This window comes from Copadichromis virginalis, linkage group LG6 (assembly GCF_057382275.1).
Source record: "Copadichromis virginalis isolate Kocher_CV1m ecotype Utaka linkage group LG6, C_Virginalis_male_GT1.1, whole genome shotgun sequence".
NCBI lineage: Eukaryota > Metazoa > Chordata > Actinopteri > Cichliformes > Cichlidae > Copadichromis > Copadichromis virginalis.
The window spans coordinates 42,489,976-42,504,471 of NC_140623.1; the positions used below are offsets into that span (position 1 = coordinate 42,489,976).

General features: G+C 46.4%; 1 protein-coding gene across 5 annotated transcripts in view; it reads right to left on the bottom strand.

Moving 5' to 3' along the window:
- Nucleotides 1-14,496, bottom strand: part of sh3pxd2aa (SH3 and PX domains 2Aa) — a 99,351-nt gene that overhangs the window by 60,879 nt on the left and 23,976 nt on the right. For all 5 annotated transcript variants that reach the window (XM_085460506.1, XM_085460505.1, XM_085460507.1 and 2 more), the window contains exons 3-5: nucleotides 4,917-4,992; nucleotides 3,044-3,120; nucleotides 1,297-1,388 (exon numbers count right to left, since the gene is read on the bottom strand). In XM_085460506.1, the coding sequence (XP_085316632.1) occupies nucleotides 1,297-1,388; nucleotides 3,044-3,120; nucleotides 4,917-4,992 (245 nt within the window). The remainder of the gene's footprint in view (nucleotides 1-1,296; nucleotides 1,389-3,043; nucleotides 3,121-4,916; nucleotides 4,993-14,496) is intronic.

Consider the following 14,496-nt stretch of genomic DNA (forward strand, 5'->3'; position numbering starts at 1 on the left):
AGGGTGAGTTAGACACAAAGAGTTAGAGGAGGAGGAGGAAAATGAGCGAGGAGAGACGCTCCGTTACTGGCAAACACAGGAAAGCAAGAGGTCAGTGAGCAAGGCGTGCAGAGAAGAGGAGCCTGGATGGAGCAGGAGCGGCACACAGGAGCACATTACCAGTGAATACTGTGATACTGACATTTGAGGTTTGGAGAGGAGAGTGTTCTCTAATTAACAACTACCCAAAGGGGCCATCTCCTGCTATGAAACCAGTCATTCTCCTCCTCCCACACTCACATCCATCAACTGCTCTCCCTACAACAGCCCTCCCTCCCTCTCCGCCTGGCCTGCTAGGAGGTTTTAACGAACTCAGTGAGAAAGAGCCGAACTGGGAATAGACTAGAAAGCGAGAACAGAGAGAGGCAATGAGCTGAGCCAGTGAGTGCTGGGAGTACTGGAACATCTGAGCTGAACATTATCAATCAACACACGAGATTTACTCCGTCGTTTAGCATCATGTTTGCATGCAATGCAATTAGTGCCAGCAATTTACAGTGTCTGCATGCACGTGTGTGTGCGTGTGTGTGTACTGCATAGACTAATCCAGGCTGGAGGCAGAGCAAACAAGCTGCTTTTCCTGTGGCGGCATCTCGGCTGTAAACCTGTGCAATCTAATCAACATGCTACGCTCAACTTCCTGTGTGGATTTGTAGTTTATTTGACCAAGAAACAGTAAAAACTTCCTGTTTCACACGAGTGTTTCTACGACAAACTACACGCTAATTAGCATGACCATCTAAATGATTTTAGCTTCCTTTGCCATGAAGTGTGTACAGTTAGCTACATGCTAATGCAGCGGATGGTTATCAAAATGTTGCTAATTAAACGACACATTTTCACTTTGCCAACAAAGTTAGTTATTCAGCTGCTTTAATAACACATTTAGCTTAGTGACAAACAATGGAATTGTCATACAGTAAAGCTAGCAAACAGTAGCTGATGTTAGCTACGCTCAGCTAACAGTGGCGCCACACATGACACCAGCTGGTCATGTGATTAAACCCCTGAAACATGGAGCAGCTGTGGATTTAAATGCTTTTACATTCGACTCTTCACCTTTGAGAGGAAGCGCGACACTTCAAGTTTCTATAATGCTGATGTCATAGCCCTCCTTTAAAAGTGATGCCAATCTAAGCCACACCCACTTTCACCTGGAAGGGTGTGTCAAGCTGATTCAGCTACAGAAATTAGCCAGCGGATTAGCCTATACAGAACCTGTGTGTGCGGTGTTTGTCCACAGTGTGCTTCACTCACTCCACGGGGGGGTTGACGTCCTCAGCCTTCGTCTCGAAGAAGCGCAGCACCTCTTCGCTCTGAGAAATCTGAGGAGGGAGTCGCACCAGCGCCTGCAGAGAGAGTGACAGTGAGCGCCTCTCTGAAGATGCTCCACAGTTTCATCCTCAGACTCTACCTGAGCTTGAAAATAAGTTTATTATATTAAACCATGACCTGTATAGAAACGATTAATGAAGAATCATACAGGAGAGACTTCAAAGCAAACCCTGATTCCTCCTTTCTCAGCTCTAAACGGGACAATAAATTACAAAACGCACATTATGTTGTATTCAGCAAGACTTGAAAACAGTGCTCGAGCTAATAAACTCATCAGAATAATGAGTAGAGTTAGAATCATCGGCATTCAGAGCCAGCGCCCCCTGCTGGTCAGTAGAGACACTGCAGGTCTAAGGCACCAGCTCTCAGACATACAGCAGATTGTTGGACTTCAATCTCTATAAAGCGGAAATATAGCAGAGTTATGTGCAGCTTGTATTTCTCCCACTGAGTGCTATAAATAAAAATAACATCAGTTTAAATTTAGATCTCTGTTTTATATTTACTCAATATAAGCTGAATGATGCAGACTACTGCATGTGTGTGCTTGGCTACACATCTGCAGAACACAAACACACAATCAATCACTGTTCATACACAGAAGCAGCCCGCAGTCAGAGACAGGATCACATGTCAGTCTAAATATCTATATTTAATGATGGGACTGGCTCCAGCTGCAGGAGTGACTCTCGTACAGCTCGGCGTGCTGGACCGTGAAATATACACAACATATGTACGGCGTAGGCTTTTTATTTAAATTGCCACAGTCTGAGCTGCCTTCATGTTTCATTCATCCGATCCTATATTATCCACAGTAGAGGCCACGTGCACCCGCAGCCGGCCGGGTTTCCACCCTGCAGGCTCCGGGGAGCCCATCCTTGGAGAATAATTTCTCTTCCTCTGTGTTTGCCTCATAAACAGGATGCAGGAAGTAAACAGTTCGGCGTGCTGGCTGAAAAACACCAGCTCGCTGTAGCAACTGTAAACACTGGAGCGCTTTAGGTTATTTGGATAATGAAAAGGCTTTTGTGTGAACCTTCGCCTGTGCTGAGCTGAGGACCAGCTTCACTTCACATGTGTGGAACTGCTTCTTAAACTAGTCCCAATTACTGAGCTAATGCTGTGGGTAACCCTGCCTGACACAGGCGAGGAATACTGCTGCATAATTATGCGTGAGACAAACATCAGAGCCTGAATCTCCCTTCTGCTCGTGCAGCTTTGAGCCAAGAGGAAGGAAGGAAGGAAGGAAGAGGGGGAGGGCACGATGGAGGATTAAAAAAACTAATAAGAGTGGGAACAGGAAGTGATAAGGAAAGTCACTCTGGAGCTGCAGGACTACAAACGCTCGTCGCTTTTATGTTGATTTTGTTGCTGGAAACAAAACCAGCAAACGAGGGGAGGAGGTCGTTAGCGAGATGGACTTTAAAATAATGGAGGTCAGTTTAACCCTGGAGAACCCACGGGGTCAAATTTAACCCCGTGGGTTGCCTAGAAAACCAATGGGGTCGGCTCTGACCCAGTGGGTTCTCCAGGGTTAAGGTGTGCAAGTTTTATGCACCCCCCCCCCCCCCGAACAGCGTGTGAAAGACAGCACGGATCGTGACCCTTGACCCCTGACAGGCTCGGGGATGCCCCCCCACAGACAGACGAGAAGCTGAGGGACGTTTACCCTGCAGTAGTCATCGATGAAACGCAGCCGCTTCATGGCCACGTCTCGCACATGACTCCTCCGGAACAGGATTTTGCCTGGAAGGGGAGGAAAGGGGACAAAAAATAATAAGGATGGAGGTGACGGCCAACAGAGGAAAGGAGAGTAAATACTGGAGACATGCACAGCATCCCTAAAAATACACATTTAGCTGATTCTGCAGAGCAGCCAAAGCTTCCTGTAATACTCAGACCTGTCAGGAGATGTCAGTAATGAATGACATCTCAGGCCCACACTCCGGGCTCCAGCTGTGTCACCCCCCCACCCCGGCAGGCCCGGGGTCGTGCACTCTGTTGTGTGAGGAACCCTGGAATTACTGTTTAAAGGGGAATCCTCCAGCACAGACTTTAGTCCCATTTTCCCCGTGAGTTACAAAAACAGTGCAACGTTGGAGCTGGAGCAGCACTAATGTGATGTTACAGCAACAACAGCAACGAGGCTTCAGTCAACACTGTGACGCACACACACACACACACACACACACACACTAAAGAGAAGCAGACATTTTCAAATGCTAAATGCTGCATGAAGACATGCAGTGATACCAGAATATAAATGCAAAGATCATACAGTAACTTTCACTCAGTCGCACTTTTGTAAAGGATCCTTTTCAGTTGATCCCAGACAAATGAGCCAGAGGCCACAACAACATGACTGTTTCACTGCAGCCTGAAAAGTTTGACCTTAAACACCATCTAACTGCACATATTCTCTCTACAGAACCTGAAGCCTCCATGTTACCGTCTCTGGTCCTGTGCAGGTGTTTGAGCTTGAGCTGCCTCTGAGCCAACGAGGAGCTCAGCACACATTAAACAGCCGCTCACTGACCAATCGGCTCAGGGAAACAGCGTGATCATTAGAGAAGATCTCAGAGCTCAGTGTGGCGACAGGAGAATGGTTTGAAGCTAAGTGGACCTTATATGTTGAACGTATCCACAGTCCCTGCTGTGGGGCCGTGAGCCTCCTCTTGAATATAAACTAATTTAAACCCACTCACCGTGTGGGCTCCCAAACACTCTTGTTTTTACATTTATTTAATAATCTAATCTTTTTTGGCGCTTTTTGGCTTCCATACACAAAACAGTAGAAAAACTGCACGCCTGGTGATTTTTTTTTTTTTTATTGCCGAGCTCTGAAACTTAAACGTTGTCCTGCAACTTCAGACTGAAAGAGTCCATTAAGAGTCCGAGCTGAGCGTGCATCCGCAGACAGTCGGTTATGTTTGCATGTGGCGCCACTGGCTTTCTAGCAAAGTGGGAGGTTTGTGTTTGGTGGGTTTCTAGATTGGTTTTGTTTGTGAGTGTGAGGATGAGGAGGGTTGGGGGGGGGCTATAAAGCTGATGCTGGGACCACGTGTTGGCCGCGGAGCTTAAACAGAGCGGTTACCAAAATAAACTGCTGTGAACACACAGAAGCCTTTTACTGCCTGAGCACACACAGAGCTGGAGAATCTACATGGAGGACACACACAGGCGGACACACACAGGCAGCATCGTGCCCACCGCTGCAGGTCACCATCAACCTGAATGTGACGGGTGTGTGTGTGTGTGCGTGTTGTCGATCTCTCACACACAGACACGCGAGCACAGCATAATCCAGTGATCACATTCATGCACGATCATAATGTGACTCAGACACTCTCCACATCCAAAAATGAACATCACACAGACGCACAGGCACGAAAACACAGCTGAGATTTGAAAGTCACAGATAATGCCTCATCAGCAGTAACACACACACACACAGACACACACAGACGCCCTGCGAGTGCCAGTCATACATTATTAATATGGGAGCCTGTTCAGATAACGAGAGCTCAGGAGCAGGCTATCACCTGGGAGAAATGGGATGATCCTCTTCTTCGGGTCTTTTTGCCCTCCCTCAATTGGGAACTTGTCGAGTATCTGCATCTGTGGAAACACGAGGAGAGGAAACGGCTTTAGTTTTATGTTCGGCTCAGCTTCACGTTTTAGGAATCATCTGCGTCTCTCCTGGGCGCGAGATAAGAAAGATCGATATCAATCTCGTGTGTCATGTCGAGTATAAACCTGAAGCCGGGAGGCAATTAGCTTAGCATAAACACAGCTAGCCAAGCTCTTTAGCTCAAATATATTCCTGAGAGCAGCTTCAGAGATCATTTTCACCGACACTGAGAAAAACCAAAGATAAACGACCCTGCATGAAATCATTCCAGGATGGCATTCCTTAAAAGCAAAACGTCTTAGACGTCAGCTTGTGTGCACGTTACTTTTTTGGCTCTAGTTATAGAGACATAAACTGTTTCCTTATTTGTGAGCAACATTCAAAAATGTTTGACTGTCATTAATTATTTATATAGAAAAATGGGTTAGGCTCAGCCTCAGGCCTCTGCAGCAGTAAATCTTTAGCCGTGTGTTCATACAAGTAGAAATGCACATGATCTGCTGTGCATGTGTGGATGTAAAGACAAAACACCATGCAGGAGGAACACTGGGGGATAAAGAGTAACGCAAAACTGAACTTAAAGATTTAGATCAGTTATCCAAGACAATGACACACGATCAGAAAGAAAGTGGAGAGGCAGCTGATTTATTGTCACAAAGTTAATATTTATTAATCAAAGAAATCAACGAGGTGCTCACTCCTGTGTGCACACTCAGTCTCTCAAACACCATACAGTTGGGAAATGATGCAATGCTGTCACAGCAGCCACAAAAAGGTAAACGCTATAAACCAACCCTGGACATGAATTCAATTCACTTTTATTTATAATAAATGTATTTATTTGTATTCCAACAGCAGTTGCTTCAAGGTGCTTTTTGTTGTAAGGTGAAGACCCTCCAATCATATTACAGCAACATACAAGCAAGCAGTTGGCAACAGTGGTGAGAAAAAACTCCTTTTTAAAAGGAAGATATGAAGGTGAGCTAAAGTGCAGATGTAGGTTAAGACCTGACGCTGCCAAGTTTCTGTTTTGTTTCTATGCTATGCTAACCTAAGCTAACATAAACACCCACAGCACAGGGTGGAGCCTATCCCAGCTACCACAGGGCTGGTAACCAATCAGGTTTAAGAAAAGAAAAAGACCAGCAGCAGTTAGCTTAGCATCACCACAGTAGTGTCTGTTCAACACATTAAGCATCTCTTTGTATCTGGTTAGCTGCTGGAACATGTTAGCAGCAAACTTATTGCTGATACCAAACTTCCTCCTCTGAGTCTCCCAAACAAAAAGAATGAAGGTAACTCTTAAATATGAAGTAAGAGAGTCTCAGTCAAAACAGTAACTACCTTTTAATCTACTAAAAACGCTTCTTTACCATCACAAAACGGTTTTTCTGCTCAGGGGTGATTGTGCATCATATCGAGCGTCACACCTCAGTCCCAAAGCTGCACGCTGGTATCAATAAAAAAAACAAGTCCAGTGAGCCGGGGGTTCACGGGGGTCAAACCAGCATGAACGACATGAAGACGGCGAGAGAAGTGCTGACACCAGAGCAGGAGGTGCAGAGAGAGGGAGCGTGCAGAGCGAAGCATTAAGACAAAGAAAAAACAAAAACAGGAGAAAGCCAAGAGAAAGAGGAGAACGCAGCAGATTCCTGCTCTTTTCCACTCTTCAAATAGATCAATCAAGATTAGAGAGAAAGCAAAAACAGCAGAGGGCAGATGCAGAGGGTGAGGAGGCTGCACAGCACTGCAGCAAACATCCTACAGAATCAGAGACGGAAGGAGCATGTGTGCACGTGTGTGTGTGCATGTGTGTGTGTGCACGGAGCATGTGTGCACATGTGTGTGTGCATGTGTGTGTGCACGGAGCATGTGTGCACATGTGTGTGTGCATGTGTGTGTGTGCACGGAGCATGTGTGCACGTGTGTGTAGGGGGCTGAAGTCCATAAAGACGTATAACAGGCGATGGGAGCTGTCGGCCGTGTCTGTGTGTGATGGCTGAAAGCTGTAAGAGACCTCGGGGAACCGAGCGAGCAAACAGCCGGGTGGGTCTGGATGCAAGAAGATACCCAGAAAACACTCGCACTAATCCCCAGCGCCCACTCCGGAAACATCCGTCGCCTGATCCCATTTCCCCCGTCCATCTGTCAGTCTGCCTCCACCTTTTCATTGAATTCCTGTCTTATTTTTTCCCACTCATCCAATGACCATACCCAACTCTTTTCCTCTAACGCTGCCACGGCACTAAACGGTTTGGATCCTGCTCACAGGATCTGTGTCCGTGACACACGGATGGATGATGGACGGCCCCCAAACATTTCACCGATGCTGAACTCGCAGGTTTGAAGTGTGACTGTGCCACCGTTTCCACTTTCTTAATGAAGGCAAAGTTGTAAGGTGCTCACCTGCGTGCAGGTGCGACACACTGAGAGGACAGACGTAACCGTAAGGCTCGTCATGTCAGCTTTCCTTCTCAGTTCAACAAACTAATTACACCCCCACCCTCCTTTTCAAACTCTGCCGGTGCAGCCTGAACTGATCCACTCGGATCAAGGTCAGCTCATTACTCGAGACACTCTCCGGCTGGTCGAAGCTTGTCCTGAAATACACGTTTTCCTGTCGCCGCTGACAGATTCCTGGCAGGAGAGAGCGTGCTCACGACCTGCCGGGAGTTACAGGATCACCGAGGGAGAGAGAATGGTGAGAACAGGTGGGACGGCGGGGATCAGGTGACACAGCCACGGGCGCAACTGCTCTTTTACATGGATGCATGCACACAGGCTGCACGTGCACGGCCTGCAAGCGTGCACGTTTGCAGCACGATAGCAGACGATCAGGAGTCCAGGTGGTAAAATTCCACTCTGAGGATGCCAAAAGAGAAAGGAAAGAAAGAAACACATCCACGCCAAACCATCGCTCCACTTCTCAGACTCCACTGTCTCCTTGGTAACCAGCAGAGAGAGAGTGTGAAGAAGAGTTGTGAAGAGATGTGATTGGATGATGCGGTGCAGCTCTGGACCACTGGTGTAAATGTTGGGAGTCAGGTAAAAAAAAAAAGATTCTTCTTCGTCTCCCCTCAGAGTGAATCCAGGATGCGATGATGTAATGCTTACTGTCCGGCTCGCGCTGACGCTCGTCTTATTTCCACATTACCACATGAGCTAAAAGCATAAACGTGATCAGAGTGTAGGTACTGAGAGGAAGGTGGTCTGTAGTCCTGAGACGGCCTCGGGACTACGATTCAGCAGCTCTGGGTTTAGAGTCCAAAACAAAACCTTGAAAATGAAGCAGCACAAAAATAGCAGCCGAGCTCCTTCAGCGACGACATGATGACAACAACAACAACAACAACAACAATCTTTATTTATAGAGCACATTTAAAAGCCTTGGGCATACCAAAGTGCTTTACATAAAACAATAAAAAATAAAACAGTTCACACATTAACATCAAATACATAAAGGTAACGAATTATGTTCACAGTTAAAAGCCACCAATAAGAGTAAACTGCAGCACATAGGTTATAGCAAGATAAGACTGTACCACCATGATAAAAGACACCAATAATGGAAAGAAAGCAGAGAATTTAATACAATAGGTCACTGCAAGCAAGCCAGCATTTAACTGGTAGAAAAGGCAAGTTTAAAAAGATATGTTTTTAGCTGTGATTTAAAAGAATGAATAGAATCAGACGCTCAGATGCCAATCGGGAGATTGTTCCACAGCTCCGGTGCAACTAGAGCAAACGATCGATCACCTCTAGATTTCAGTCGAGATCTGGGCTGAACCAGCAGCAACTGTGAGGATGACCTTAAAGCCCTAGCAGGAGCATATGGGTTTAAAAGTTCCTTAAGATAGCTTGGTGCAGTGTTATTGGTAATTTTAAAAGTAAACAACAAAATTTTAAATTGAATACGATATTTGACAGGCAACCAGTGCAGATCAGCAAGGACAGGAGTAATGTGGGCAAACTTCTTGGTTTTAGTTAGAATGCGTGCTGCAGCATTCTGAACTGTCTGTAATCTATGTAAAAGGGAAGAGTGGAGACCACAATAAAGTGAATTACAGTAATCAAGCCTTGACGTTACAAAGGCGTGGATGAGCTTTTCTAGGTCTTTATACGGGATATAGCGCCTGGCCTTAGAAATAAGGCGAAGCTGGTAAAAACTGGATCTGACAACAGCAGACACTTGTTTATCAAGTGTAAATGACATGAGTGGGGTCAGTCCCACTTTATACAGAAAGCCTTTATCAATGACTCTGCTTGTGTTTCCCATCGTGACTTTAACGTCAGGCGTTCTAAAAGACATTTCATACATCTATGTGAAAAGACAGACTCCTGCCTTCCAAACCCAACAATGCTGAACGGCTTTACCAATGTTTGTGTGTGTGAGGGTGTGGCTACTTCTCATACCACGACGAGCATGTAGGCCATGGAGGAAGACTCTGTACTGACACAGGAAAACACTGGACAAAGCACATCGGCTGGAGCAGGGGTGGGGACCTCCAGGCCTCGAGGGCCGGTGTCCTGCAGGTTTAGATGCGTCCTTGATCCAACACAGCTGATTTAAACGGCTAAATGACCTCCTCAGCATGTCTTGAAGTTCTCCAGAGGTCTGGTAATGAACTAATCATGTGAGTCAGGTGTGTTGACCCAGGGTGAGATCTAAAACCTAATCACTGATGGTCACAGCCACAATATTAGACATGTTTAACTAACACACGTGAACGCTGACGGCTCGTGCTGTGCGTGAGTGAAAGTAAACCGTCCACCATTAATGACACCGGACTACACCTGTGGGTAAGTGAAATATCCACTGAGTTATTTTGCCTCTTTTTAGGATGACGGCAAACAGAACGCATATAGAAAACTAACATTTATCATCAACAGTCTCTAATAATCAGGAGAGTCTGTGTGCGCTGATTGCACGAGAATTTCCACCAATCAGGGACCCACAGGGCTGACACGTGCAATGGCTGAATTCATAAAAACATGAAGGCAGTTTGAATTTTGTAGAGCCGCAAACATCGCTGTCCATCTTTGATTTCCACACAGTCACTGAGGAAGTGTAGCTTATTAAACTTTGCCTATAAAAGGAGAATTCAGTCCTCTTCCCCCAATTCTGTTCTACAGCTGACAAACCGAGTCAGAAAATCGAGATATTTAGAAACATATTTGGATGCACTTCAGCCTCTGTGGCTGGCATAGAGACGCAGGACTGGACTCTTCTCGAAAATGAACCGGGCAGTGATGAAAAGGCTCCAGTAATACATTTGTTTCACCATGATTCAACTGTTTATTCATTCATGTAGCCGACTAAAGAAAAAAATCATATAATGTGCTCCATCATTTTGTGACTAAAACAGAGACAAAGCAGGAAGATGTAACTGTAACCAGCAGAGGTCGCTCATCTTATCCACATGAAACCTGAAGACGTCTGTCTCTGAAAACATGGAAACATCCACCTTCAAGAGAACGTTCCAGCTCAGCGTTTGGTCCACGTAGCTTTAGCAGCGACACAGTTATTATAAGAGCGCTTTAGTCTCAGTTCAGCTTCACTGAGGAACGACGGGGCTCAGAGACTAACAGCAGCTCTGCTTCATGCACATGTGCTAAGAATAGAGCCGCTCTGTAAGGAGCTGTGAGAGTCACTTGGCACAAACTTGGGGGATGCCACAGCGCCATTACAGCCAACTGATGCCTCACTTCCTGTTGTGGGTTTACCCCGAGCTCTGCAGGAGTGGAACAGAGTGGAATGGAAACACACACGAACTTCTGGAACAACTCATGACTGTCCTGACAAAGCAACCATGTGATCTGCTGAGTGAGGCCGCAGGCTCGAGCATGCTTCTCCTCACTGGCGAGCGCACGATAAGGTCGCTGCTCTCGCTGTCGTGTCAGTATGCAAACATCCCGTCACAGACAAAGTCAACATGCCGGCGCTCGCTTTTACACCCCGGAGCTGTCAGATTCCTTCTGCTCATTCCCAGATTTTATAACTCGGACGCTACCAGAGAAGCTCGCCATGACTCACAGTTCAAAATAATCCTTATGTACATGAATGCAACACTTTGTTTGTTTAACTGTTTGAAACAAGCTCCTCCTTCTTCAAGCCAACCCTCTTCTGATTGGCTGCCCCTCCCAAACAGAAGCGAGCAGTGTGTAACCTGAGCTTTTGGGTCAAATGTCGACCTCATTAATTGAAAATCTGGACGTGTTTAATAAAAAGATTCACCATTATGACAGAAAACAAGGAGAAACATGGCGGGTCTCCATTAGAGAGCCTCCTGAAATCTTTATTTCATCACAGCTCGAATCCAACGAGCAGAAACTAATGGAGCACATGAATCAAGCATGAGCATGCATTAGCACCCAGCAGTGTTCAGTTTCAGAGAGGCAGATGTCTCCGATTGTGGAGGGAAGGCGTTCCTTTCCAACCACAATCACTCACAGTTGTGTCTCTAAACTTAGACCGGCACCCTGGCAGCAGATCCGGACAGATCGCTGCCCGCGGTGGGCGCATTAGATCAGGTCGGAACATGATATGCTGGATTCCTGAACGCTTTAAGCAGCGAATGCATGCGTGGGAGTAAGGCGGGGGGCTTGGATTTGTCTCAGAGTTGAGGCTCTGTTCATGAATATGTCGATGCCGCAGGGTGTTTAACCCCACGTGGCGAGCCGGGCTCCCCTCGCTTTCAGTACGACAACAGGTGCAGGCGTGTGTTGATGTTCGTCCATCTGCAGTCGCTCTGTCATCACTGCCCAACCCCGGGCTGCAGGGCCCGCTGTGAGCTTTGGAACAAGGCTCGAGAAATGGACTCTGACCGGGAAACTCCCTCACTGGAATGAGATCCTGTTTTCTCTAGAGGATGAACCGGAATTCCAGCTTATCTCAACTCCTTGTGGCATCTGCAGTCACACAAATACTCACAATCAGACCAACAGGAAGACCTCTAATCTTTGCAACATTAAAGGGCTTCAGACAGCATCTTTCTGCCTCTTCTGTAGTCTCACATGAGCACCAAGCATCGTGTCTCTAATAACGCTGATATAAAAATGTTAGCTTTGAGTCATATTCCTGCACGCTGCGCTGAAGCATGTTTGCAGTTTTAGGAAGCTGTGCGAGGTGTAACGTCTGCAGGTCCCTCACCAAGCTTAGGTAGCATACAGACTAAGTTTCTATGAGTTTTTAGCAATTAATCAACATCAGCTCAATTCAGTTTTATCTTATTAGCACCCAGCGCTGAGAGACACGCCAACAATCAGCGTTTGGCGACAGAGTCACTCTGAGAGCAGATGTTTCTAATTTTAGCATCATCCTGTCGATGATTGGAAGCGGTCCTACATTTGTTTAATGCACGTGTTGAAGGACATATCCCAGTCGCCGAGGTTCCTCCCAGTGTTCCTGGAAGCCGGGGTAAAGCCACCCATATAATCAGCTGTCAGCTTTGTCAGAATCCAGAGGAAGAGGACAGCCCACTGAGGTTTAAAGCTTTCATCTCTGCAGTTTTAATCAGCCAGGAGTTTGTCTGGTCATGTGACCTCCGAGCTGTGGAGACGTCGTGTAACTGGTTCATATATCAATGCTTCCCTTTTTAAAATCACTGAATGCCGGTATCGGCCTAAAAACATCGGCTATCCGTCAGACTCCAGTAGTTACTGGTTTAGCTGGTTTTAAAGATCAGCAGGTGAACGTGCGGCCACAAATTCCGACTGAAACTTTTATTCGGCGCACTTTACTCTGAAGATGAAGTGGGTAATATCATCCGAGCACTCGTGAGCTGGACTGCCAGTTGTGTCAACTCTGTGCTGGAGGAGAAGCTTGGCAGAAAAATGCGGTTTGTGAGGCACTCGAACAATCCGCACGCCTCTCCGTGTCGATCTCAAGAGTTCGGCACGAGTAGCGGTGTTAAGGTTCAGAGAAGTGGGTGCTTCGCTCACAAACGGCCATTAAAAATACATTAATCACAGACATAAAACAGCATTTGCTGTGAAAACCTCTGAAGACCGAGTCGGTGCGCCGAGTGCGAAGGAGAATGAAAAGAAGCTGTTTGCTTTCCCCCTCACAGGGTTTATTTTACCGGCGTTTGAGCTGCGACGACTTGACGTTTAATCCATAATAAAAAGCAGTTTTGAAGGGCAAAATTAATCAGAGTGACTATTTTATCCTGCGAGCTCTGCCCTTTATTTGCACCCAGCAGTTTAACCTCCTTTCACATTTAATAGAGGCACCGGCTAAATGCTCCAGTGGCATTTTCAGGCCAGTCATCGCTTCAGCAGCCTGGCTGAGTCCTGCGGAGTAAACCAACAATATCTTTGCTCTTTAGAGCAGCTGCAGCCTCGGTCCAGGACGAAGAACATGGGCGTGTTTAGTTTGGGTTAAGAAAGTAGGCCAGCCAGCTTACAGTTACACTACAGGCAGAGAGGAGAGGCCCTCACCTGAGCCAGAGTTCAGCGCTAATAAAGCAGCTGAGGACCTAATTTAGCCGTGCTGGCGGTCTCCAGAGTTTCCGTGCTGACAGCCAGGACCGACCTTGGGCGGCGTGGCTAAACCTCATTCTCCTCCCTACGGGGTGAATCGGTGTGTGTTGGTTCTCAGTGCACTCCATGGCTGAGGGTGGGGATGGTATATGAGACGTGAGGTTTGGAATACAACCACGAGTGGGCTGAGAGAAGCAGGAGGCAGAAAATACTGGAAACCAAGTGGGAGAAACCAGAAAAATGTGGATTCGAATTAGCCGTCCCTGATTGGTGCCAAGTTATTTATACACAAGGAACTCGTGGAGAGGATAAAAGTCCGTTTTATGTGAAATCAAACTTTGTGTTTTACACATTCGTGGACTTGGTGCCGTGAACTAATACCAACCCTGCTGCTAATGTCCACCAGTGGTCACGCACAGCACGCCAACGGAAAACAAATCTCACTGAGACCAGGATTATAACTGTGCTTGTAAAACCAGTTGCTCCCATTCATGAGAACTGGGCAAGGTTTCATATCGTTTGCATAATTTTTGTGGTGTTGAGTAATAGTTGGAGGTTTTTTGAAGGTCTGTCACGGTTTTCTCTGGACTTTGGCTGCTTTTTCACTCAGTGAGTCCTCGAACCATAAAAAGGCTCCAACTCAGAAGATCAACCAACGAGTCTACACACAAAGCTGGCAAAGGTTTAATTCTATCTTTAGGCTCTTTGTTACGAGAAGCCAAAAACACATCATTCATTTCCATTTCTTTAGCTGAAACTATGAAAAATGCCAAAGATAACACAGTCTGACAGGCATAAAATAGCATTTCTGCAGAAGCACGGTGACTGCAGAAGTGCTATTAGCTGCAAACTTGGTCTCAGCACGGTGTGCAGCGTGTCCATACAGAACAGAACAAGTGACAGAGCTACAAAAAACTACAGCACATGAATAATATCTAAAAATCACATCATAAAGAAAACAGAGACCTGACGACTGATCTGTTCCTTCAGCTGATCCATCTACTGCTCAC